At 37.9% G+C, this 26,235-nt stretch overlaps 1 protein-coding gene across 2 annotated transcripts in view; it reads right to left on the bottom strand.

The window, feature by feature from the left end:
• EFHC1 (EF-hand domain containing 1) overlaps nucleotides 1-26,235 on the bottom strand; it is a 64,543-nt gene that overhangs the window by 34,963 nt on the left and 3,345 nt on the right. For both annotated transcript variants that reach the window (XM_041723271.1, XM_041723198.1), the window contains exons 2-6: nucleotides 20,757-20,978; nucleotides 17,073-17,360; nucleotides 12,683-12,832; nucleotides 9,270-9,462; nucleotides 4,033-4,253 (exon numbers count right to left, since the gene is read on the bottom strand). In XM_041723271.1, coding sequence (XP_041579205.1) covers nucleotides 4,033-4,253; nucleotides 9,270-9,462; nucleotides 12,683-12,832; nucleotides 17,073-17,360; nucleotides 20,757-20,978 — 1,074 coding nt within the window. The remainder of the gene's footprint in view (nucleotides 1-4,032; nucleotides 4,254-9,269; nucleotides 9,463-12,682; nucleotides 12,833-17,072; nucleotides 17,361-20,756; nucleotides 20,979-26,235) is intronic.

Here is a 26,235-nt window from a genome sequence, read left to right on the forward strand (position 1 = left end):
ACAGAAATACACAGTGGTGGAATCTAAACTTCCTCCATAAGCGCATCAACATATTCTGAGAGCAGCCTGGTTGGGGGTTGGTGGTGGAAGTTGAATTTTGAAATAGGGAGGCAAGCCTCCAAGCACCTTCCTCTTAAATTCCTTTTTGTGTTTCAACAGAGTTCAACCTATTTTTTTCTGAATTGCACCTCATGCCCCCTGTTTGAAATGAAGACCTTCCCTCAATATCAGCCCCTGAGCTTGGGGTCCTGGCACCATGCTTCTTGTACTCCCAGCTACTGTCTGTGTCCTGTTCTAAACCAGATGAGCCACTCTTCTGACTGTGGACATTATCACTCCTAGATAATCCTGCTCTCATGACCCACCCACATTATCTTAACAAAGCAAGTACACATGGAGCTTGAGAGCCCCATAATCCTTCAGATAAAGCTAGAGGCCAGGTCCATAGCAGATTGGCTCTCCTACTTCTGGATTCTTCCTCTTCCCCATGGCAGGTCTCCAGATGGAGACTCTGAGATGGAACAGTAGATGCATGTTTACTTATTCCTAATCTAACAGATTAGCCTGACCTAAGTGTCATGGTTGTTGAATTGAATATATCCACTTCATATCCATTCTATCCCTGATCATTGCATTGGCTTTATCCCGCTAGACCCAGCTACAGCTTCCCATCTCTGCTTTCCCACTATGTTGCTCAGGGTTTAAATGACTGAAGCGTGATGACTAAGGAGAGCCGAAAGGTATTTGCTGTTTGGTTAAGTGGTGCTCTCCTACTCATTTCCAACTAAGACTTTCATGGACAGAGAGAGCTTACTTGTAACTGTTTATTGTAGAGAATTTACTGAAAATAAACTGACCAAATGCTATGACTAATATGCTATATGGATGGATGTAGAATTGGTTTTATTATACCAGGTGACTGAGACAGGGCAAAACAAACAAACTAAAATCTACAGTGATTCTTTGGTTCACTCCGTTTTCTACTAAGCCTTTTCTTTCCTTTCTTTAGAAGACAGGTTAGGAGAAAAAGATGATAATAAAGGGATGGGTAGCAGGGGTGTTCTAGGACCCAAAACTTTTATCAGCTTCAAAAGATGGATCAAAGCCTTTTCACTAAGAAAAATGTATTGTAATCCCTCCCCATCCTACCTCCTGGTTAGATCAGATTCTTTCTTGTAAGAAGGTTTGACATTTAATAGATTCACCCTTGTACTTTGCAGTGTGACTTTGGGCAAGTCCTTCGGACTGCTATCTCATACTATACCTATCTATAAACTAAAGTGATGGAATAGTTTGCTTGATCAAAATCTAGATCTGCCCTGTGGTACTTTTTCCTGTATATTGAAACAAATGGCACCCCAAAATTTGGGGATAGGAGCAAGGGCTTTATAATTCTTAATCAATGAGCCCATTCATTGGGAAGGAATCCTATCAGAGAAAAAACTGACAGCACTTCCTTCCAAAAGTTTTATTTCCCCTGGGAAACTCATAGCACACCAAAATCCAAATCTTTCTTTGTAACTGTTTTTATGAAATGTTGATTCTAAAAGGCTTGCCTAAGATATCACTTGCCTCCTTGGGAAACAAATACATACATTCATAGTCAGTCTTCTTATCTAGTTCAAAAAACATACCACGTGGGTCCTATTTGCTAGGCACTGAGTTAGGGGCTCCTTGCCCCCAAGGAACTTACAGGCCAGTAAAAAAGATTCTTTGACAGATACTTTAATATAGTAAACAAGTGCTAGCAGAGGGAGGCACAGACCCCAGGAACACACAGGGGAGAGGTGATTAACCCTGCTAGGAGTTTAGAGAAGCCTTCTTGGAAGACGGGAGGCCTATACTGAGTGTTGAAGGATAAGAAAGGCTGCGTAAAGAAATGATGGTAAAGTGGTTCAAGCAAGTGGAAAAGCATCAACAAAAGTCCAGGAGAGTGAAGCAAGATGCTGTATTGGCAAAACCATACCTACTTTGCGTAACTGGAGGCCAAGTACAAAAAGCAGGGCAGCCAATCAGCGGAAAGCAGAAGCCTGGGCTGGAGGAATTCATTAATTCCATCCTTCCATTCACATCTTTCTTTGTAAAAGAAAGAGCCATGGCATTATTTTACACACAGAAGGGTAATATAAAGTTAGGTCACGGGTATTAATATCCAATTTTATACATAGGCAACAGACCAAAGAGATCGTATGCATTGCTCCGGACCCAAATGCATGTAACAGGAACCTGCGCTTGCAGCCTGTGATACTGTGCTGCCTTAACACATCAGATACTTCTTGAATTTGCTGTATAATGTGTAATTTTTAACACATGCAATTTTTTTTTTTGAGAGAGAGAGCACATGCACAAGTGGGAGTTGGGGGTGGGGAGAGGGGCTGAGCCTCACCTGGGGCTGGATCCCAAGACTGAGATCATGACCTGAGTCGAAATCAGTCAGTTGCTCAACCAGCTGAGCCACCCAGGCACCCCTACATGCGATTCTTATTTGAATTTCTAAAATATGGTGCTGAATCACATTGAAGGCACAAGACTATCAGATTACTATGTTGGTGCATTTAAAAGCACCACGGCCTTACTCTCAGATCAGAGTGGACTTGGTACGCAGAACCAGATTTTATGGTTAGTGTAATTCTAGGGAAAGCTATGTTGCAATGAAAGAAAGCCACCTTCCAACATCTTCATTAGTCAGCTTCTATTTGCTCCCCATCAGTTTTTAAGTAAAAGGTTCTGATAAATAGGCAGGGAACAGTGAGATCCCCTCGCAGTCTGAAATTTTAAGAGATGTCTTTTTCTAATCAAAATTTTAAAAATTATAAAAGTAATATGAGATTTGGTATAAAAGGAGAAGTTCAGAGCACACAGAATATGAAAGGAAAGGTCCCTTGTCATCTCATACTTCCCTACCTCCCCCTTCCCACATGCTGGACTAACCACTGTGGACAGTGTAGGTGGTCATTGCTCCAGGCCTTCTCTTCAGCAAATGCAAGCAGGTACTATATGCAGCAATTGACACAAATAGGGCCATATCGCATAAGTGCCTTCATTCACTTACAAATGTGATGGACATTTTTCCATGTTAATATGCAGAGACTGACTTCCTCTTTTTTCTTTTTAACCAGTCTTACAGCCTCACAGTCTTCTCATTGTACTGTAGTTTATTCTCCCAATTTCCTTACACTTTCTCATAAGTAGTACTACAGTACACGTCCTTACACATATCCTTTTATAGTCCCCATGCCAGATTTTCTAGGTCAAGAGATAGGTAATATTTTATTTTGAAAAAATTAAAATGATGACACTGCCCTCCAAAAAGGTTTCTCCTTTGGCTCTCCTACTAACAGTATATGAAAATGACCATTTCGGAGTATCTGGCAGGCTGAGTCAGTGGAGCATGGGGCTCTTGGTCTTGGTGTTATGGGTTCAAGCCCCACAGTGGGTGTAGGGATTACCTTAAAAAGGGGGAAAAAAAAGAAATTTTATCCAATTTTATACATAGGCAACAGACCAAAGAGATCGTATGCATAAAATTCCCTTACCTTCACATTAAGGTAAACACTGGATATTGTGAGTCTTTTTAAATCAAATTGATCCAAAACCTCATTATTTTCATCTCTATTTTCTTTGATTACCAGTTAAGTTGAGGGTCTTTTCTTTCTTTCTTTCTTTCTTTCTTTCTTTCTTTCTTTCTTTCTTTCTTTCTTTCTTATAGTCACAGAGAGAGAGAGAGAGAGAGAGAGAGAGAGGCAGAGACACAGGCAGAGGGAGAAGCAGGCTCCATGCACCGGGAGCCCGATGTGGGATTCGATCCCCGGTCTCCAGGATCGCGCCCTGGGCCAAAGGCAGGCGCCAAACCGCTGCGCCACCCAGGGATCCCGAGGGTCTTTTCTTTTAAAAGATTTTGTAAAACACTTACTTATTTATTTGTCCATTTTTAATTGGGTATTTACATGAGAGTCTTTTTTTTTCTTTTTCTTAAACCTCTATATCGAAAGATTAATTCTCACACTACACTTGGAACGAATGTTCCATTACCTGTTTTACAGGAGGTGGTTCCTTCTTGCTCACATCAATACGTGGTAAATCAGAGATTCCAAATTTTTCTTTGTAGTACTGCCGAGTAAAAGGATCGCAATCATAGATGAAGAAGGTTCTCCCAAGGATAGTGAGTGGTTTCCCCACGATGAAGTCTTTGGCAGTATACCATTCCAATACTTCTTGATCAGAGATCTCCAGCACACACTGAGGGAAGTTCTCTAACATGAGATAAGAGGGACAGCAAAGAGAAAAGAAATGAGGATGAGGAGAAAGACTGACACACAGCAGCCAGGCACTCTTGAGAATTTGAGGGAGCATGGCTTCTAGCTCTGGTCAAGGGTCAGGGAGTCCCCTATTCTTCCAGCACAAAATAAGGCTGCATACTTCCATCTGTTGACAGGACACAGAAATCATATCCCAGATGGTTTTTGTGAAGTCTCTCTCCCATATTCAGCTTGAACTATCAATACAAGGTCCCTAATCTTAGGAGAACTCATGCTTAGGGGAAATTACCACAGGAGGAAAGAAGAAATGCCTTTCTGTAGAGTACTAGATCTAAGGAGGGATTCAGGTCATTCAGTTCAACCTTCTATCCATTTACTAATTCACCCAACATATTAGCTATAATCACATATATCATGTACCAGGTTCCCTGCTAAATACTGAGATTATAACAATAAATAATGTAGGTGAAATTTCTGCCTTGATGGAGAAAACAGAATGATTCTATTTCCTTAATGGTTAAAGACATTTGGTTTCTATTTATTATTGGACAAGGTAAATTTTTCTAAAAATTTGCTCATTTCACAAAGAAAAAAAAGAGACAAACCAAAAAAACAGACTCTTAACTATAGAGAACAAACTGATGGTTAGAGGGGAGGTGGATGGGGGGATGGGTGAAATAGGTGGTGGGGATTAAGAGTGCACTTATCTTGATGAGCACTGAGTAACACATGGAAATGCTGAATCACTATATTGTACACCTGAAATTAATATAACACTATATGTTAACTATACTGGAACTTTAATTTAATTTCATTAAAATTTGTTCATTTCATCTAAGTGAAATTAATTTCCAAATACATGAATTTTTTATAGCTCTAAAATTGAATTCTAACTTGTGTTAAAATTAGAAAATATGGTATAAGATGCCAGTCTTTAAAAATTTGTTAAGACTGACCCATTTTTATAAGTGTTCTATTTGTGCTTGAAAAAAATGGGGATTCTCCAGGTGTTGATAGATATACATATTCATTATATCAACACTGATAATTCTATTTTTTGATAATTCTATTATTTAAATCCTATACATATGTACCTATTGACTTATCTTTTTGATCTAACAATTATAAAGAGAAATGTTGTAATGATTCCTTCTACTTTAATGAATTTTTCCATTCTCTCTGCATAATAATGTTATACATTTTTGTCTTATATGTTTGGAAGCCATGTTACTACCTGCATTCAAGTTTAGAATTAGTATATTTTCCTGGCAAATACAATTCTTACAATATGTAATGATATTCTTTACCTCTAGCAAGGCTTTCTGCCTTAATATCTATTGGCATTTTAGTAATATAGCCTTATCAGTTTCTTTGGCTATTCGCTGGTACATCTTTTTAAACTTTTCTATGTTTCTGTATCTTATGTTTGTTCTTAAAAGTAACATTTTTCAAACTTTGTTGTTTTTTTAATCCTATTACTTCCTTCTAGGTCATTATTGTAATATATCTCAGTTCTACCTTGATATTTTTTAACTCCCAGAAATTCAACACTGTTCCTTTAGTTTGTATAGTCAGTGTTTATTTAGATTTACCCATACTTTGCCATTTTCTTCTTTTTTTAAAATCACTTCTTATATCTCAGACCTTGCTTCTGGTATAATTTTCCTTCTATTAGAAGTACACTCTAAAATTTTACTAGTAAGTGTCTTTTGTTAGTAAAATCTACTTTGTTTGCTTGGAAATATATTTCACTTTCTTCTTCAAAGATAATTTCTCTAGGTATGAAATTCCATCTTCTTCTCAGCACTTTGAAGGTATTATTACGCTGTCTTCTGGTAACTAGTGTCACTACTGCGAGGTCAGCTGTCATTGTAGCTGCCTTCCTGTATGGATAACCTTGTTGTTTGGGGCTGCCTTTATGATCTTTTTGAATTTGGTGTTCTTAAGTTTGAGTATAAATATCTAAGTGTGGATTTATGTTGTTACAACAGTATGGAGGTATAATCTACTACAGTAAGTTGTACATATTTAGAGTATACAATTTTGTTATTGTTTAACATTTGTATTTACCAAGAGAAAGGCAAGATCAAAGGATGCAATCCAGTCTAAAGGATAATTAACAGACTTTCAGAACCTAGAACCTTAGGTTCAACAGCTGAGTAGAAGGCTTTTGGTGACCTCCTTTTGATATTACTCACCGCATACTGGTAAACAGAGATTATGCTCAACAAAGGAAGAACTTTTATGATTCCTGAAACTTTAACTCCATCCATTATAAAAATAAAATTTTAATTCATCTTTTTTTAAAGATTTTATTTATTTATTCATGAGAGACACAGAGAGAGAGAGGCAGAGACACAGGCAGAGGGAGAAGCAGGCTCCATGCAGGGAGCCCGACATGGGACTCAATCCCAGGTCTCCAGGATCACACCGCAGGCTGCAGGCAGCACTAAACCACTGCACCACCAGGGCTGCCCAAATTTTCATTCATCTTAACTACTTAAATGAAGGCACTGGCAGAGAGAACTTCTGAAAGATACTCCCCTAACTGCCTATTACTGTCCAACACAAACTTTGCCTAGCCACTGTCTCTTGGATGCCCCCAAATGTAAAGACTTGTTCCTAAAGCCCAACTTCTGCTCTTGTTCTTCCCCAAAGTGTACTTAGTTTCCCTTTGCTCCCTACCATGCTAAATCTGGGTCCAATCTCAGTTCTCCCACAAAGCCTTCCTCAGTCTTTCTAGGTCACATCTCTTCTTCTGAGCTCTGTCTACATGACATAACTAATTATATAGTCAGATGATCTGGTACACTTGTGTTATTGTTACACAGCTTGTATATTTATATGACTTGGCTCCCTAGGCACTAGAAGTGACTGAAGGGCAGGGATTCTAGATCTGGAAGTTACATTTTGATTTTATCCTCCGCAGCGCCTTACCACATAAAATAGTTCCCTTGGTAGATATTTAACTCTTGTTTAATTGAATGTAATTAAAATAATCCATGCCTGTGAGAGTCAATTAGATGCTACCTCTTCAACATCACAGCTCTAGTTAGGAATTATTCAGCTGATAGAAGCTTAGCTTTTTCTGTCCTGCTGCTGCGTGACTAACAATAACTTTTATAAAAAGATATGTTTCCTGTCTCTTAAAAGGACCTTACAGCCACCAGACTGCCTCTCCATATAACTTTGGTAAAATTTTTGTTAAAATTTGAGAAGTTATAGGGGTGCCTGGCTGACTCAGTTGGTAGAGTGTGCAACTCTTGATCTTTGGGTCATGAGTTTGAGCCCCATGTTGGGTGTAGAGACTACTTAAAAAAAATGAGGACGTTATAAAAGAGGATGATTACACATTTAAAATTTTAAACATAGGCCACATTGATAAGGCAGAGACAAACATAGAACTCAAGTTTTTAAGGGGTTCAGTTTCAGTGATACTTTTTTCATGCCTGAATAAATTCCCATTCTTTCTCTTAATCTACTGTGAATCTAATAGTTGTTAGCTCTAGATGGCAGGAATTTCAGGCTCATTGTAAGCATTATGGAAGGCTTAAATTAGTACAGTAGTCCCAGTATCCTAGAACTCTAAGAGGGTTCTACAGGAGGCCAAGAATAAGAATATGGTTGACAGCAGCCAGACTATGTTGAACTGGGGCTCGAATCCAGTTGCTGCTGAGAATGCAAGCTATGATAGCAATTATTCTCCTTTCTCTTAAAGAGATTTTTACTGTTCTCTTAGTTTTAAAATCAAGACTATTTTTACCATTTTTAAATCCTTTTCCCGAATCTCGTTCTCCTCTACCTCACAGACAACTATTCTAAGTGCAGCTTTTTATGTATGTACTATATAGTTTTATTTGTATTTCACTTTACAGAAATGTTACTGCATCATATCTCATCTTCTTTTTTCTACACAGCACTATGCTTTAAAGTGAATCAATTTGCTTTCTTTACATTTAGTTATTGCTTCTAACTACTATTTATCAAGATATATCTTCACTACATTTTGTTTATCCACTCTCCCAATGATGGAAATCTCTACCTCCTTGCCTCCAAGTAACACTGCATTAAAAAAATACTATATAGGCAAAGTAATATGTGTAGGTAGATTAAATTTAGCCTTCAGACTGCCAATTTGTGTATAACTTCTAACCTCAACTTGTTTATAACCTCTCAAACCTCTTGCACAATACCTGAAATTTCTTATCTCCTAGTTCCAAAAAAACAGGGTAAAGAGAAAAAGAAAACTAACAAAAGTATTTACAGAGTTCTGTCAGCTATCCAAATGTGAGAGATGTCATTACATGTGACCAAGATGACATTTTTACAAGAGAAAATTCTTAAACTACTAAGTCAACAACCAAAGTTAAGTGTACTTAATTCCAGAGCGTGGTGGGTGTCAGCTGCACTTAGTTGCATTCTCCCTCTCCAGTCACTAGGTTATTTTACACCAGCAAAGAGAGCAGGAACTAACACAACGGGGCCCCGCCTCTATGAGTCATAGACATGCTTTTTTTTTTTTTTTTTTTTTTTATTTATTTTTTTTTTATTTTTTTATTTTTCATAGACATGCTTTTTTCCAATCTTAAGTTATCCCACATACAAACTTCCTATTTAGGAAGTATTGAGGTGAGAAGGAAAATCAGGAAAGAACATAAGGAAATGGTAACCTATACGAAAACAAACTTGTTTAAAAAATGCATTAAAAATCTGATATTAAGTTGCTTTACTTCAGAAGCCTTGCTCTTTGGCACTTGAAATGAGCCTCCCGCTGCTGTTTTGGTTGTTTCCTTGATTTGGGTATCAGTCATCTCCACCAGACCATTTTGGAGGCAAGCCTGGACTGTGGGGTAAGCAATGAGGGGAGTTACGGGAAAATTATTTTTTGAGTACCTATGAGAACACAGCAAGAGCCTCCCAAGTGTAAAGGGAATGACCATACTGATTAAGTAACTCCTATGAGATCCAAAAGATGTCCCAATTATGGAGGATAAACTAAATCAAACATACTTGCATTCTTCACCAAAACCTTTGGCATGCGCTGGCGGTTCATCAGGAGTGGGAAAGGATCTCGCCCATTATTCCGTTCATGGACTTCTCGAATTTCAACTGTATCATCCATAAGATAGTAATGAATGACGTAAGTTCGACATTCACCAAACATGCTGTCTGTATCATCCCAGATTGCATAGAATCGAAGGACCTTTGAAGAATCCAAAGTAGTGACTTAAGTAAGAATTCTACAAGTGGAGAGATTAACTTAGTCATTTTGGCATTCATATATCAAACAATGATGAAAAGATTAACTACAAAGACTATGAAGTAATCTCACGTGGTTAAAAAAAATTCACCAAAGATACAAAAACATCTGAAATTATATACCAGATGTCAACAGCTGGAAAGTATTAAATAACAGGCTTATAAGTTTGTACTGAGAAAGCAGAATTCACTTTGATCCAAAAATATTAGTCAGTGAAAGAGAAGCTGGATTAAAAGAGCAATGGAAACTATAAGACACTGATGAAAGAAACTGAAGAAGACACAAATAAATAGAGAGATATTTCATGCTCACAGTAAAAGAATTAATATTCTTAAAATGTCCATACTACTCAAAGCAATCTGCAGATTTAATGCAATCCCTATCAAAATTCCAATGGCATTTTTTTAGAGAACTAGAATAAATACTTCTAAAATTTGTATAGAACCACAAAAGACCCTGAATAGCCAAAAAACTCTTGAGAAAGAAGAAAGGTAGAGGTTCCTGCTTCTTGATTTCAAACTATTCTATAGCACTATAGTAATCAAAACAGTATGGTACTGGCATAAAAACAGACATATAGACCAACAGAACAGATTAGAGAGTCCAGAAAGAAACTCATACTCTCTGGTCAATTAATTTATGACAAACGAGGCTAGAATATACAATGGGGAAAGACAGTCTCTTCAATAAATGGGGCTGGGAAAACTGGCCAGCTACATGCAAAAGAATGGAACTAGACCAGTTTCTCACACCATACACAAAAATAAACTCCAAATGGATTCCAGACCTAACTGTGAGACCTGAAACCATAAAACTCCTAGGAGAAAACATAAGCAGTAAGCTTGCTGATATTGATCTGAGCCATGTTTCTTTGGATGTGACTCCAAAGGCAAGGGAAACAAAAGCAAAAATAAACATATGAGACTATATCAAACTAAGAAGCTTCTATACTATGAAGAAAACTATCAACAAAATGAAAAGAAAACTATCAACAAAATGCAGCCTACTGAATGGAAGAAAATATTTGCAAATCATATCTGATAAGGAAAGGGTTAGCACCTAAAATATATAAAGAACTCCTACAAATCAAAAACAAAAGAACCACACATTCTGATTAAAACAAAAACTAGGGCAGCCTGGGTGGCTCAGTGGTTTAGCGCCTGCCTTCAGCCCAGGGCCTGATCCTGGAGACCCGGGACTGAGTCCCATGTTGGGTTCCCTGCATGGAGCCTGCTTCTCCCTCTGCCTGTGTCTCTGCCTGCCCCCCCCCCCCCCCTCTCTCTCAAATAAATAAATAAATAAACAAATAAATAAATAAATAAAAATCTTTAAAAAAAAATAAAACAAAAACTAGCAGGTCTGAATAGACATTCTTCCAAAGAAGATATACAAATAGCCAACAAGTACATGAAAAAATGCTCAACATCATTAATCATCAGAGAAATGCAAATCAAAACACCAAGGAGATATCACCTTACACTTGTCAGAATGGCTGTTATCAAAAAGACAAGAAATAACAAGTGTTGGTTGGAGAAAAAGGAGCTCTCATAGACTGTTGGTGGAAATGTAAATTGGTGCGACCACTATGGAAAACAGTATGAGGTGCCTCAGAAAATTAAAAATAGAAATACCATATGATCTAGCAATTCCACTACTGGGTAGCCTCCAAAGAAAATGAAATACACCCTATGTCCATGGTAGTATTATTTACAATAGCCAAGATTTGGAAATAACCTGTCCAGCAATGGATGAATGAAGGAAGAAGATGTGGTTTATACATAAAATGGAATATTACTCAGCCATACAAAAGAATGAAATCTTGCCCTTTGCAACAACACGGATGGACTTTGAGGGTATTATGCTAAGTGAAAGAAGTCAGACAAAGACAAATATTGTATGATGTCACTTATATGTGGAATCTAAAAAAGTAAAACAAACAAAACCAAACCCAGCTCATAGATGTGGAGAACACATTGGTGGTTGCCAGAGGATAGGGAGCTTGGAGTGCGGGTGGTGGGGAAATTGGTGAAATAGATGAGGGGGATTAAGAAGTATAAACTTCCAGTTATAAAATAAGTAAGTTGTAGGAATGTAATATACACCATGGGGAATATAGTTAATAATATTAAATTAACTTTGTAATCTGACAGATGGTTACTAACTTATGGTGGTAAAAATTTTGCAATGTACTGTGGAATCACTATTGTATACCTGAAGCTAATATACTATTGTATGTCAATTATACTTCAATAAACAATGAAAAAACAAAAGCAAAAAGAGTGATGTGTTTTATACAGGGGCTCACATATTAATAAAGGTATATGCAAAGATTTTATATGTAATTAATATGGAAAGAATTTTCATTTATTAATCAGTCTTTTTTTATCCATCAACATACACCTTCTAGTAACAGCATCAACAACACAATTTTAAAGATAAAATAATAACAGATTATATGATTGATATGAAGAATATCCTTGAAAGATGATGCTCGTGGTAGGCAAATTTTTCTTAACTAAAAGGAATTACATTTCTGAGAGAAAACTGGCAGCAAAGGAACACTGAAGTTGATCTCTCCATCTTCTCTTTCCCTTTTGTAAAGAAAGGAGAAGACCAAATCTGCCCCCCCACACCACCTCACAATGGGAAGGATGGGATAGTTGGAACAGAGCTGAAAAATACCCAGAATATTCTGTACTCAGACATTCATATAAAATTTAACAAGGAAGCATCTGCAATAGGATTTCTGTGAAATTACCATTTTAATATTAGAAACCTACCTATATGCAATAGCTTTGAAATTTCCTAATAATTCACTTAGGGTTTCCCAAAAGAGGCTATGAAATTAACTTCTATTTGGGAAAAGAGATAGTTGGTTGGAAATGTAAGGTGGAAGCAGACACAACTCTTGGAATTGCTTTGATATTGAAAAGTTTGGTGGAACTCCTAAGACTTAACTCCACAACTTCCTTTGGGTCTCTAATACAAAACTTGAGCATTCCTGTATCTGTAACTCTAGATGAAACCAGAAAGATAGCACTGTCTCCAGATGGTTAAATTACAAATGTAATATTTTAAAACACACATCTACCAGAACAGCTTGCTAATAAACATGCACCACATCTGGAAACGAGCAAACCCAGTGAGATGCTATATCACTTACTTGTTTGTCAAAGGTAAGAAACTGCTTCAATTGGTCAAAGTCTGATGGGGTGACATATTTACGAAGAGGCTGTTTCCGGAGTTCAGTGTAAGGATCAAGAGCCATCTTCTCTGGTGGATTTAATTCAATTCCTTGACTTTCCAAAAATACCTAACTCATGCAAAAATAATAATGATCATCTTTCTTGAAGCTTCTGAAGTATTAACTGGTGGTGTAAAGATAACTGTAAAAATAATTTCTATGCCATTGTCCAAATTAATCATTAATTTTCAGTTTGAGGTACATCTTAGCAGCACCAAACCTCCAACTGACCCAAACCATAATGCAGATAACAACTGGTAATTACCGTAAGTCTGCTGTATTATAAAATGGCTAGGCAATATGCTAAGCTAACGGGAAGACATAATAGTAAGGTAACTGGCTCCAAATATGAATTTAGACCAATGAAATTTAATTAAGTGCCCAAGAACAGAGTTAAGTCCTAGGACTGCCTACATACACACATCTGAAATCCAACCACAGTTTCAAACAATATGTAATTCATATCAGGGGGCAAGCTACACAATGGCAAAGTTAAGCTGAAATCAAATTCCCAACTTTCCAACTCTGCAAAAATAAGTATGTGATGAAACCCCCATCTCCAACCCCCCGAAAGGGAAAATAATCACTGGTTATTTTAGACCAGGAAATATTTTAGCAAAATAGGAGACACAAACGAAGTACTCAAGTCTCACCAGATAAAGTTAAAGAAAACATCTGAATTTGATATGATCTTGTTTAATTTGCTAATTATAAGTAGATATATTTTCAGTAACTATATCTTTTAATACAACTTGGCATTTCTTCTTCTTTTAAGCTGTACTTTTTTTGGTAATCAGAAAAGAACAATGTGATGGGATCTGTTTACATCCTGGAGCTAGAAATTAATCTGAAATCTAGGTTTCTCTGGGGAATTGTGTGATTTGCTTTTGGATAATTCAATAGAAAATATATAGGACTCAGGGCCAAAATATTTGGGTTCTAATATTAGCTCTGCTGCTAACTGGCTTGTATCTTAGTATTTAAAGTTTCACTAAGCAGTCTCCAATATCCTTTCAATATTAAAATATTGTGACCTCAATATCTATTAAAACTACTGAGCTGAAGATAATGACTAATAATATACTCCTCTCCCTTGAGATGATGTATTAGTGTAGCAGGATTATTGATTGAGGTATTTAATGAGGGTTTTACTCCTTTCTGTTGCTTTCAACAGATAACCAGGCCCTTCGTTAACCTTACCTTAGGGATTTGGGCAGGAATGCAGAAGCTTCCTGAAGCTGACTATTCTTCCTGTCTTTTAGAAAAAGCCTAACCTCTTTGAAGAGATTATTCTAAAGTATCCCAGAAGGAGGGGAAAGAAGGAAATGTCTTTGAAGGCAAGGAGAAAGAAAGGAGGAAATTCTCCCAGTCTGGAAAGCAGACACAAGTTGATGGGTCTCAGAACAGCAAGATCCTACATGTGCTCTTAGGGATGCTCAGAGCACATGTGCAAACAATCAGGCATGTCAGTCTCAGGCATTTGGGGTCTCAGTATATGACCTCGCACCAGAGCACAGAGCATCAGGGAGGTGCTCTTGGTCATTAACAGCCTATGTACCCTGCCTACACGACCACATTAGGCCTGGGTGCGCCTTCATGTCTGGCATAGGGCTTGGAATTTTTGGCAAAGCTGAGGGTGAATAGAAACAGCAGCCCAATTGAATGGGGGAGGGGGGCTCAAGTAGGTTTTAAGTTATTTTTAAAACACAAAACAATATTTCCTGTACACTTGCTTATGTGGAGAATTCATATCTGCTATACTATTGGTAATACTCTAACAAAGATAATAAACTCTTGATCTCTGATTTCTGAAGTTTATTTTTGTAATATGTTTATTCTGTCTATAGGACTAACATTTATTTGGAGCAGTGAAGAGGAGGTGAGAAGGGAGGTGTTGGTGATATATTTGATTAGAGGTGGCTCCTCGTTCAAACCTACACCGTGAAGACAACCATCTTTTTTATCCACTCATAGATCCATCCCTAATGAAAACCACCAAATTGGATGTGTATAAATTTTAAACTGTTATAGGAGCCAATTTCTAACAAATCGATTACTGAAAACTTTCCTCTGGGTATTTCAATGTAGTCAAGTTAAGATGTGTGAGAAAGCGTACAAAACAATTCTTGGGGCACCTGGGTGGCTCAGAGTCTGCCTTTGGCTCAGGTCGTGATTCCAGGGTTCTGGGATTGAGTTGTACATCAGGCTCCCCACAGGGAGCCTCTCTCTGCCTATGTCTCTGCCTTTCTCTGTCTCTCATGAATAAATAAATAAAATCTTTTTAAAAATTCCAAAAAAAACAAGGTTATAGAAACCTAACTCAGTTACTTCTCTTAGAAGCAATGGATTCATGTTATAAGGAAGCAATGGATCCATGTTTGCCAATTACAGTTTGTGGAACTATAAGGAATTATAAGGAACTATGCTATGTTCTGTTCTGTTCTAGAACAGAACTATAAGGAAAAATGAGAATTGACTCACCGACCTAGACCACCGCTCAGTAATGAACTGCCAACATTCAAATTGTTCATAAAGAGATGATTGTAAAAATAATCATGATACCTGAAATTTACATAACATTTTATAATTCCTCATTTTAGGTACAATTCTGAAACTGCCTATGATAAAAGGACCTCAAAAACCTAAAAAAATGAGAAATCAAAACATGTTTTTTCCAAAGATGGTCTAGCACCCTACCTTCTACACTGTTTTTCTCTGTTGCTCTGGAATGGCATGGATGCCAGCACTCCTTTCTTCACTTCCTTGAGGTGCCTGTCCATCTGTCTCTTACCAGTGAGGCCTTTCCTGACTGGCCTCTATGCACAGCAGTCCCTTCACACTCTCCTCCACTTTCTTCAGCTCTAGTTTCTTCTTCTGCAGCTCTAATCAGCATTTAACATGTTATATATATTTGTTGGCTAGTTTTTGTCTCCTCCAGCCAAAATGTAATAGCTTTCATAAGGGCAAGTCTAGGTACCTGGCACCTAAAACCATGCTTGGCACAGAGCAGGCACTCAGTAAGTATTTGCTAAATAAGTTACTAAATGCAAAACATAATTGGCATGAATTCAAGGAATCGGTGCATGGTACAGATTAATCACATGTGGCATTTGGTAACATGGGATTAAAGGCATGAATAATTCAGGAACTATATCTTGGCTTCTAGAAATTTTTTAGCAAGACAAATTTAGAATTGACTTTCTAATACCTACATTTTGTGTTAAAGAAAGGACTCTCTGTGTTTATATATATATATATATATATATATACACATAACTTTAAGAAAAGTTGTCAAAGGGATGCTTGGGTAGTTCAGTGGTTGAGCCTTTGGCTCAGGTCATGATCCTAGGATGCTGGGATGGAGTCCGGCATAAGGCTCCCTGCAGGGAGCCTGCTTCTCACTCTGCCTATGTCTCTGCCTCTCTCTGTGTGTCTCTCATGAATAAATAAATAAAATCTTACAAAAAAAGTTGTCAAAAATCCATACTTATGAAATAGATGAAATGGAAGATTCTTCTCAATATAAATAAGCGTTCTCCTTTAAAAATGGTTTTATTTCAGGAATTCTTTAGATAGCAAGTTTCTCCAGAATATAGCAAGTATGATTTAAAGGAAAAATATGAACTGCACAAAAAATGTTAAGCTCGTAACTGCTAATAAAAGTAAGACCACTTTTATAGTCCGAACTTCAGATAAATCGTCCAATGCCTCTTTCGTATTTCTATCCCATCAAGGGTGCTACCTCCACTATCCTCTGCTTGCATGGGCATGGGAACTGGTTTCTTATCAAATGATTCAGCCACGATGTGAGTTTAATTTTATTTGAATGGATATGTATTGATGTCCCTGTGAAAAAAGTGATGTCACCACACAGTGTTGAAACACATAACGCCCACACAAACACCGAATTAATCTACATAATAATCCATACAGGACAGATTACCAGTGTCCTCCTCTTACCCTTATATTTTTATGTTTAAAGATTTTATTTATTTATTTATTATTTATTTATTATTTTTTATTTTTTTATTTTAGATTTTATTTATTTATTTGAAAGAGAACACAAGTTGGCGGTGAGGGAGGAAGGGAAGAAAGAGAGGGACAGGCAGGGAGTCTGACACAGGGTTGAATCCCAGGACCCAAAGATCATGACCCAAGTCAAAGGCAGATGCTTCACTGACTGAGCCACCCAAACACCCCTCCTCTTACCCTTATAAATGAAATGTATCCTTCCATAAATTAGAATGATGCCTCAGACACCACAATTTCCAGTACTTCCAGCATATACTTCCAGAAGTATATACTATACCTGTGTGAATCGGTCGCAGTCAACAACGCGGAAAGTTCTGCCATAAATTGTAAGGTTTATTCCTCGATTTAGGTCTTTCCAATGGTAATGGTCTCCCTGGTCATTCTTGGTTAGCCGCTGGCGTTTGATTAACTTGCCTTGAGGGATCCCAGAGTTTTCCACAACAGGCTCCATGACAGACATGCTGTCATCTTCCAGGTAGTAATAAATGTTCACTTGACGAATCCTATAATGTTCCTCAGTTGACATAGGAACATCTTCTTGGAAATAGGCATCAAATTTCAGCACCTAGACCACATGAGGCAGGGAGAAATGGCATTATTAGTCTCTCATCCAAAAAAACATCCAGTACCCTCCTATAAAGAGAACCACTCCAGAAGAACTAAGTACTCATCACTCCTATTTCCTAAATCGAAGGTTGCTAAACTATGGTCCGTGGGACCCATCTATCCCTGCCACCTGATTTTATATGACCTCCAAACTAAGAATGTTTTATCTATATATTTAAATGGTTAAAAAAATCAGAAGAATAAAATTTCACAACACATGGAAGTGACATAAAATTTGAATTTCAATATCCACAAATAATTATGTAAATAATTAGCAGATACTTGCCAATGGCTGCTTTCCCATTACAAGGGCAGGATTGAGTAGTTGTGGAAGAGACCACATAGGCTACTTAAGACTGAATTCTGTCCCCCCCCAAAAAAATTTGTATGTAAAAGCCCCAACCCCTAATATGACTGTGTGTGGAGACAGTCTTTCTTTAGGAAGTAATGAGGTCCTAACAATGAGGCCCTGATCCAACTGAACTGGTGGCTTTGTCAGGAGAGGAAGACGTCTCTCTTAGCATACCCACACTAAGGAAAGGCCACATGAGGATATAGAAAGAACGCAGCTATCTAAAGCCAGGAAGAGAGCCCTCACCAGAAACCCAATTGGCAGGACCCTTGATCTCAGACACCCAGCCTCCAGAACAGTGAGAAAATTAATCTCTATTGTGTAAGGCACCAGTATATGGTATTTGTCAGCTCAAGTAGGCTTAAGATAGCTACAAAGCCTCAAATACTTACTATTTGGTCCTTTACAGAAAAAGTTTGCTGACCTCTGCTCTAGATACTCAAACTACATATAGACTACATAGTAATGCGTTCCATGATGAGACGGCTTAAGGACCTTAACTCTACTAGCTTAACTTCTGTGTCAAAAATCTCTCTTAGAATTTGGGTAAGACTATAATGTTTGGTTTCAAAATGAAAATGAAGGCTCGGGCAGCCCAGGTGGCTCAGCGGTTTAATGCTGCCTTCAGCCCAGGGCGTGATCCTGGAGACCCAGGATCGAGTCCCATGTCGGGCTCCCTGCATGGAGCCTGCTTCTCTCCCTGCCCGTGTCTCTGCCTCTCTGTGTGTGTGTCTCTCATGAATAAATAAATAAAATCTTAAAAAAAAGAAAATGAAGGCTCAAGTCCATTTCTTTAGGAGAGTCCCCTATAAATGTGTATTGACATTCATTGTTAGAGAATATATATGAATGAGGCTCAAATTATCAATCCACCACAAAATCTTTGGGTGGCATGTAAATACACCCTCATTGTACTCAGAAACATATATGACAGATGGAACAAACTCTAGGTCCTCTGGGGAGCAAGAGTGGGAAGTCAAAATGGCACATTCTATTGCACATTTAAAAATATTAAAAGCTTGTGTTGAGAAGCTTTGGGATTAATTTGAAATTTTTCTGTTATCCTGTCTTTATTTTTAATATTTCCTCTCATGAAGAGAAAAGATTAGAACAGTGTAGATAGGCAAGAGTGTTAACCTAAACCTCCATTGGAATTAGAGGAACAAACCAAGACAACCTTTTAGTGAGGACACAAAAATGGCTTGATGAATGGGAAGACGAATAATTTTATACATGAGTGCTGTCCTTAAAAAGGTTTGGTGTCTACTGTGGAAAAACAAAATTAAAAACCAAAAGAGATCGGGCAATCGCATAGGTGAAATATGAATATAATGGAATAAAACCTTAAAATTCTTAATAAAAAGATTAAATGCATGAATGGAATAGAATGTTTAAAGGAGAAAGATAATACAGTAAAAGCAAAAGACAAAAGATATTTTTTTTCTTTAAATATTTTATTTATTTATTCATGAGAGACACAGAGAGGCAGAGACATAGGCAGAGAGAGAAGCAGGCTCCTGGAAGGGAGCCCGATGTGGGACTCGATCTCCAGACTGGGATCACGCCCTCAGCCAAAGGTAGATGCTCAACCACTGAGCCATCCAGGCATTCCAAAAGATCATTTTCAAAAAATATTTTAGATCGACTGCAAAGAATTGAAATGGAGACATAATCACTATAAATGGGGGCACAATCAGTAATTCATGCATGAAATGGTCTGTATTTGAGCTACACATATATACATACACAAAATGTGAGGGCCAGAAATGATCAGCTAATTGAGCCTCCCTCATCTTAGGGAGACTCAAGGTGGTAGAGTGACTTGCCTGAGGCCAAACTCAGGGTTAAGGGCATAGCTAGGGCTAAAACTATCTGTAGAGTGATAGAGAAGCAAGAAAAAGGTAAAGAAATACCCAACCATATAACTGATACTGTTTAGGTTCAGCCTCTGCATGGATATATGAAGGTGTTCCTATTGGATGAGTTCACTGGGATGGGGAAAGGAGAATGCTATGGAATCTGGCTGACACATCAAAAAAAAATTAAAACTAAGTGATTATGAATGTAAATGGTATAGTTCCACCACCAGGTTATTTTGTAACTTCCAGCCTCTGGTTTCAATAGGTACTCAATAAAAGTTGACTAGTTGGATGAACACAGTACAGACATTTAACAAAAAGAATAAAATGAAAAGAAAGACCAAAAAAAAAAAAAAGACAGAAAATAAGCTAGGAGTAAATTAGAAAAGCTATCTTGTAAAAACTGGTCAGTAATTCTCAGACTCAGTTATACATAAAAACTATCTGGAAATCAGGATTGATGAGGGTTAGGGTGACATCCCAGTTTCTTAAAAATCCCTAGGGATTCTGTTGCATGGCCAGGGTTAGGACTACCTCATCTTAGTTAAAAGAGTACGCTCACTGACAAGGAAAATCAAGGATGATATGGAAATGTCAACAGATGGAAATAAAATAGCTCACATTAAAAAAGCATAAGGGTAAATGAGACACAAACAAAAATGTTACACTATCCTTTGGTTACATTATGCCAAACCTGAAACATTCCCTGAAAAATAAAAACTTATGGAGACAGCCTGGAGAAAACTGACAAAAGATGAAGTTGCTGTTGTGATGACATTTTGCATTTCATAGAGGCTAAGGATTTGCCATCAGTACAGATAAGGCTTTCAAAAAATAGCACAGAGCAGGTAAACGTGGAGCAATATGAACTCAAGAATTCAGAATTCATCCAACTTTTCTTTAACTGTATTTGGAAAATATTTCAGTGAAGTCTACAGGGAATTATTTTCTGTAATAGGCTTCCTGACTAAAGAAAGCCTCTTTCAATCCTGAGTTCAGCTGTCTATGACTAAAGGTTGAGGCATTTGAACAATTTTCTCCTCAGAGCACTCTGGAAAACCTGTGGTTTGCTGTTGACTTTTCTGCAAACAGTTGGCTCTCAGAAATCTGAATTCAAGGGGTACCCTGAAATCCCAGATGATACCTTTTTGTCAAAAGCTACATGTGCAGGAATAAATTCTGCCGGTGGGGCCTGCTTAGGCTGGCCATAAGTTAGAATTGGTGCCTTGTTGGCCAACTCATCCAGCTCAGCCTGGGACAGCTGGTTGACCTGAAGCCTCTCCCCGCCTATCCCAACTGTTGGACGTCGAACAACTGCATAGCCATTCTTGTAGCTCAGCGTCTGGCTTCTATGAAATGCTGTTTTCTGAAGAAGAAAAGAAATGTTTCATTAATAATATTTTATAAATATGTGTTAGTTAAGAGAGCTAACTTTCAAAAACATCGTAACTTAACCCTTTGCTTATAAACATCACAAATCTTATATCAAAAAGCTTACTTATATTCGAAGATTCTTATATTTTAAGCTAAAACACCTGGTCAGGAACATGGAGAAAAGCAGCAGCCTGACCTTAAAATAAAACTTAGAGCCCTGCTCCAGAATGCCCAATTTAATTACCAGCTCACTTTTCATAAGAAACTAAAATATTATCTTATCTATATTTTTAATCTTTCACTTAATTCTTTCCATGTTTTTAATCTTATCTAGTGCTCATAAACAATGGAACCTAGACCTGACTAGGTGAAATGAATTTTCACCTTAAAAAAAGTTTCTTCTTGTTATAGTAACACTGATACATTTATACAACTCTTTGGAAGGTGGTGAGTATTTTATATTTAAAGTCTTAAACTCCATAATTCCACCCCTGATCCTTTATTTTAAAAATATAATACAAAATTATGGGAAAGAATTATGCCTAAAGCTGACCATTATAATGTTAATTATAATAGTAAAATGCTGGAAACAATATAAAAGACAAACGTATGAGTTAATGATGGAAAACTCACTTAATGGACTGTGATGCAGCCATTAAAATATTGGTTTTAAAGATCATGTGTTAATCTGGGAAAAATGTGTATGATTTAATAAGCCCAAAAAAGCAGCATATAAAATTATAAGTATACTATAATTAGAAGCATGCAAACACATGAACAAAAAGAAACTGGATTTGGACAATGTTTTCTGTATTCTTCCTGAATTATGTTGTTGTTGTCTTTTTTTATAATGAACATATTTTTCTTCTGGTAATGGAAAAAACCCAAAAGATTAAATAAGAAAAGAAAAAAGTGGAAAGGAAGTATTTTTGAAGACAGAGACCAAAATGGTAACATAAGACACCCCAGACTCCTTACCCCTCCACAAAGTTCAACAATTAGAGTTATCCATGGAGAAAAACAGCTCTGGAAGAGTTCTGGAGTCCAGTTAGGAAGTTTTAGGAACACAGTGGAACAAAAATCCTGAGAATAACTACACAAGGAGAGAAGGAAGACTTCATTTTGTCTGCAGCATCTCATCCCCCAAGCCAGCACTGTTCAGTGTCAAGAGGGAACTTCCCAGCCAGGAAGAGGTCCTCTGGCCAGGAAAGAAGAGTAGGGTGAGCGACCAGCTTCTCCACTCTTTTGGAGCAGTCCACTAAGGTCCCACTTCAGTTTCAGACCAGCAAAGCTGAAGTATATTAAGTCCAGCTAGGCACACAGAAGCAAATAGGGGCTACTGATAGCAGCTCTCAGTGGGAGTGCCTGTGGTGTACAGACACCTGCTCTACAGACAAACCCAGCAGATCTTACCACTGACTCAAAGCAAAGGGCCAGGATAGCTGCCACCACTGGGTATCCCCTGCCCACCACCAGCTTTCATCCCAAAGGCATTCATTATGCCAGGCATTGGAACCCCTTCCCTTCCCCACCCTCCCCATTTCCCCACCAGAGCCTGGGAACCACACTGGAAGCCAGCTCTGGCCTCTGCAGCTGCTTAAGTGCAAGATGCCAGCACAGACACCCTCTGGCTGACCCCTCCCCCATTCATACACTTCAAACCAGCCCCTCCAGCTGTGCATCTGCACATGGGCCTCATCACAGGCCTCATCACAGGCCTCTACTGCAGTGTGCATGTGAGGGGAGAGTGTGCAGCCACAGGAGGACATGCCAACAACCAGCACCTCCCACAGCTGCCAATGAGTCCATAGTTGGCTCTGGCCCTTTACTTCTCTGGCTCCCACCACTATGTGTGTGCCTGTAAATGGCCCCTGCCACTACACAGGCACCCATAGCTGGCACCCTGCAGCCAATCATGTGTATCCCTACCTGCTCCAGCTACCATTACTGCTTGCCCTGGTCCCTAACTGCTGGACCTAGAGGTACTGCTAAAGACCCCAACAACCCTTGCAGCCACTATGGACCCCCATCACACCTGTCAAAGACTACACCATTATCAATGCTGTAGACCCCAGTGGCAGGAGCCAAAGAGACATGATGCTCCCCAGATCTGAAACCAGTACCACCATACATCCCTGCACTGGGTGCCCTACACTACTAGGTCCAGAATCACAGCAAGCTTCAGCATTCCTCCACCCATACGGGAAAGTCATCCCTTACCAAATCAATCCATAAAGTCTGGAAGAGGTAGCTGCATCCTCATGTGAAGACACCTATACAAGATACAGGAATCATGAAGAATCAGGAAAACATGATTCCACCACCTATAGCACTGGCCCCAAAGAAATGGAGAACCAAGAATTGCCTAATGAAAAAATATCAAAATTGTCCTAAAGATGCTCAGAGACCTACAAAAGAACACAGGCAATTTAATGATATTGGGAAAACAATAAAGGAACAAAGTGAGAAGTTCAACAAAAGATAGAAAACATAAAAAAAGAACCAAGCAGAAATTTTGGAGCTGTAGAATACAATGACTGAAGTGAAGAATTTAACTATAGCTTCAAAGGAAGACTTGAACAAGGAGAAGAAAGAATCTGTAAGCTAGAAGACAAATAAGTTGAAGTTAACCAACTGGAGGAACAAAAACAAAAAGGAATGAAAAGGAATGAAGAAAGCCCATTGACTTACATGACACCATCAAGAAAAATCATGTATATATCACTGGACCCTTCTCTAGGAGGAGAAGAGAGAAAGGGGTAGAAAGCTTATTTAAAGAAATAATGGCTGAGAACTTCTCAAACCCAGGGAGAGATTTGGACATTCAAGTTCATAAAGCTATAGGTACTCAAAATTTCAATCTAAAATAGTATTTTCCTGGGGATCCTGGATGGCTCAGTGGTTTAGTGCCTGCCTTCGGCCCAGGGCCTGATCCTGGAGTCCCAGGATCGAGTCCCACATCAGATTCCCTGCATGGAGCCTGCTTCTCCTTCTACCTGTGTCTCTGCCTCTCTCTGTGTCTCTCATGAATAAATAAATAAAATCTTAAAATAAAATAAAATATTATTTTCCAGGACACCTGGGTGGCTCAGTGGTTGAGCGCCTGCCTTCAGCTCAGGGCGTGATCCTGGAGTCCCAGGATGGAGTCCCACATTGGGTTCCCTGAATGGAGCCTGCTTCTTTCTCTGCCTACGTCTCTGCCTCTCTCTGTGTGTGTTTCACATGAATAAACAAATAAAATCTTAAAAAATAATAATATTTTCCAAGACACATAATAATAAAGCTGTCTAAAATCAAAGACAAAGAAAGAATTTTAAACGCAGTAAAAGAAAAAAACTCCCTTATACAAGGGAACCTCCATCAACTTTCAGAAGATTTCTCAGCAGGGATCTTGCAGGCCAGGAAAGAATGGGGACCATCCATTTAAATGCTAAAAGAAAGAAACTGCCAACCCAGGATACTTTATCCAGATAAAATGTGCTTCAGAAAGAAAGGTAAGATAAAGACTTGCCCTAATAAAATATGAGAGGATTTATCACCACTAAACCTGCCTTACAAGGAATGCTGAAAAAAGTTCTTCAAGCTGAAACAAGAAGGTGTCAATTAGTAATATGAAAATATACAACACATGGGTAAAGGTGAGCATATAGTTGGATTCAGAATACTCTAATCCTGTAACATGATGATATGTTCATTTCTTAATTCTAGTATAAAGATTAAAGGACAAAAGTACTGAAACCCTCTCTAGTTCCAATAATTTGTTAGTGGATACAAAATATAAAAAGATGTTAAATGGGGACATCAAAAAAAACATAAAGCAAGGGGGATAAATAAGGGCAGGATGTTTATACGTGATCAAAGTTGAACTGCTATCAGTGTAAAATAGACATATATATGTTTCACATGAGTCTCATGGTAACCACAAAACAAAAAACTACAGTAACTTCACAAAAAATAAAGAGAAAGAAATCAAAGATATTACTACGACCAATCATCAATTCACAAAGGAAGACAGCAAGACAGAATGAAAGGAACAATGGTACTACAAAACAGCCAGAAAACAATGAAGTGGCATTAGTAAGTCCTTATCTGTCACTAGTTACTCTAAACGTAAATGAACTGAATTATCCAATCAAAAGTCAAAAAGCTGGATGATTTTTAAAAAACCCCACAAGATCCAACTATATACTGCCTATACTATAAGAGACTCACTATGGCTTTTCACAGAAAAGCTGAAAGTGAATGGATGGATAAAGATAATCAATGCAAGTGGAAACCAAAGGAAAGTACGGGTAACTATACTTATATCAGACAAAACAGACTTTATGCCAAAAGTGGTAAAAGAGACACAGATGATCATTTTATAATGCTAAGGGGATCAATTAATCAAGAAGCTATGTCAAGTATCTGAAACTAATTTAACACTGTGTGTTAATTATGCTGGAGTTAAAATAAACAAATGGGAAAAAAGATACAATGATCATAAATATATATGCACCCCATATCAAAGGACCTAAATATATTAAAGAAATGACATGACATGAATGAACATGACATGACATGACCTTACATTCAAAAATCCCTGAAGACTCCACCAAAAAACTAATCAATGAATTCAGTAAAGCTGCCGGATACAAAATCAATATACAGAGATCAACTGTGTTTCTATACACTAACAATGAACTATCTGAAATTGAAATGAAGTAAACAATTCCATTTACAATAGCCTAACAAACAATAGAATACTTAGGAATAAATTTAACTAAGAACATGAAAAACCTATACACTGAAAACTATGAGACACTGACAAAAGAAATTAAAGAAGGTACAAACAAATGGAGAGATATTTTGTGTTCTTTGATTGGAAGAATTAATACTGTTTAAACGTCCACACTATCCAGAGTGATCTACACTCAATGCAATCCTTATCAAAATTCTAATGTAATTTTTCACAGAAATAGAAAAAACAACCCTAAGGGACCCCTGGGTGGCTTAGCTGTTGAGCGCCTGCCTTTGCTCCAGGGCGTGCGTGATCCCAGGGTTATGAGATTGAGTTCCCCATCTGGCTCTCTGCGGGGAGCCTGCTTCTCCCTCTGCCTGTGTCTCTGCCTGTATCTCATATAAAAATAAATAAATAAATAAAAAGAAGAAACAACCCTAAAATTCACATGGAACCACAAAGACCCAAATAACCAGAGCAACCTTGAGAAAGAGCAAATTTAAGGACATGAAAGACATGTACAACAAAA

This window comes from Vulpes lagopus, chromosome 1 (genome assembly GCF_018345385.1).
Source record: "Vulpes lagopus strain Blue_001 chromosome 1, ASM1834538v1, whole genome shotgun sequence".
NCBI lineage: Eukaryota > Metazoa > Chordata > Mammalia > Carnivora > Canidae > Vulpes > Vulpes lagopus.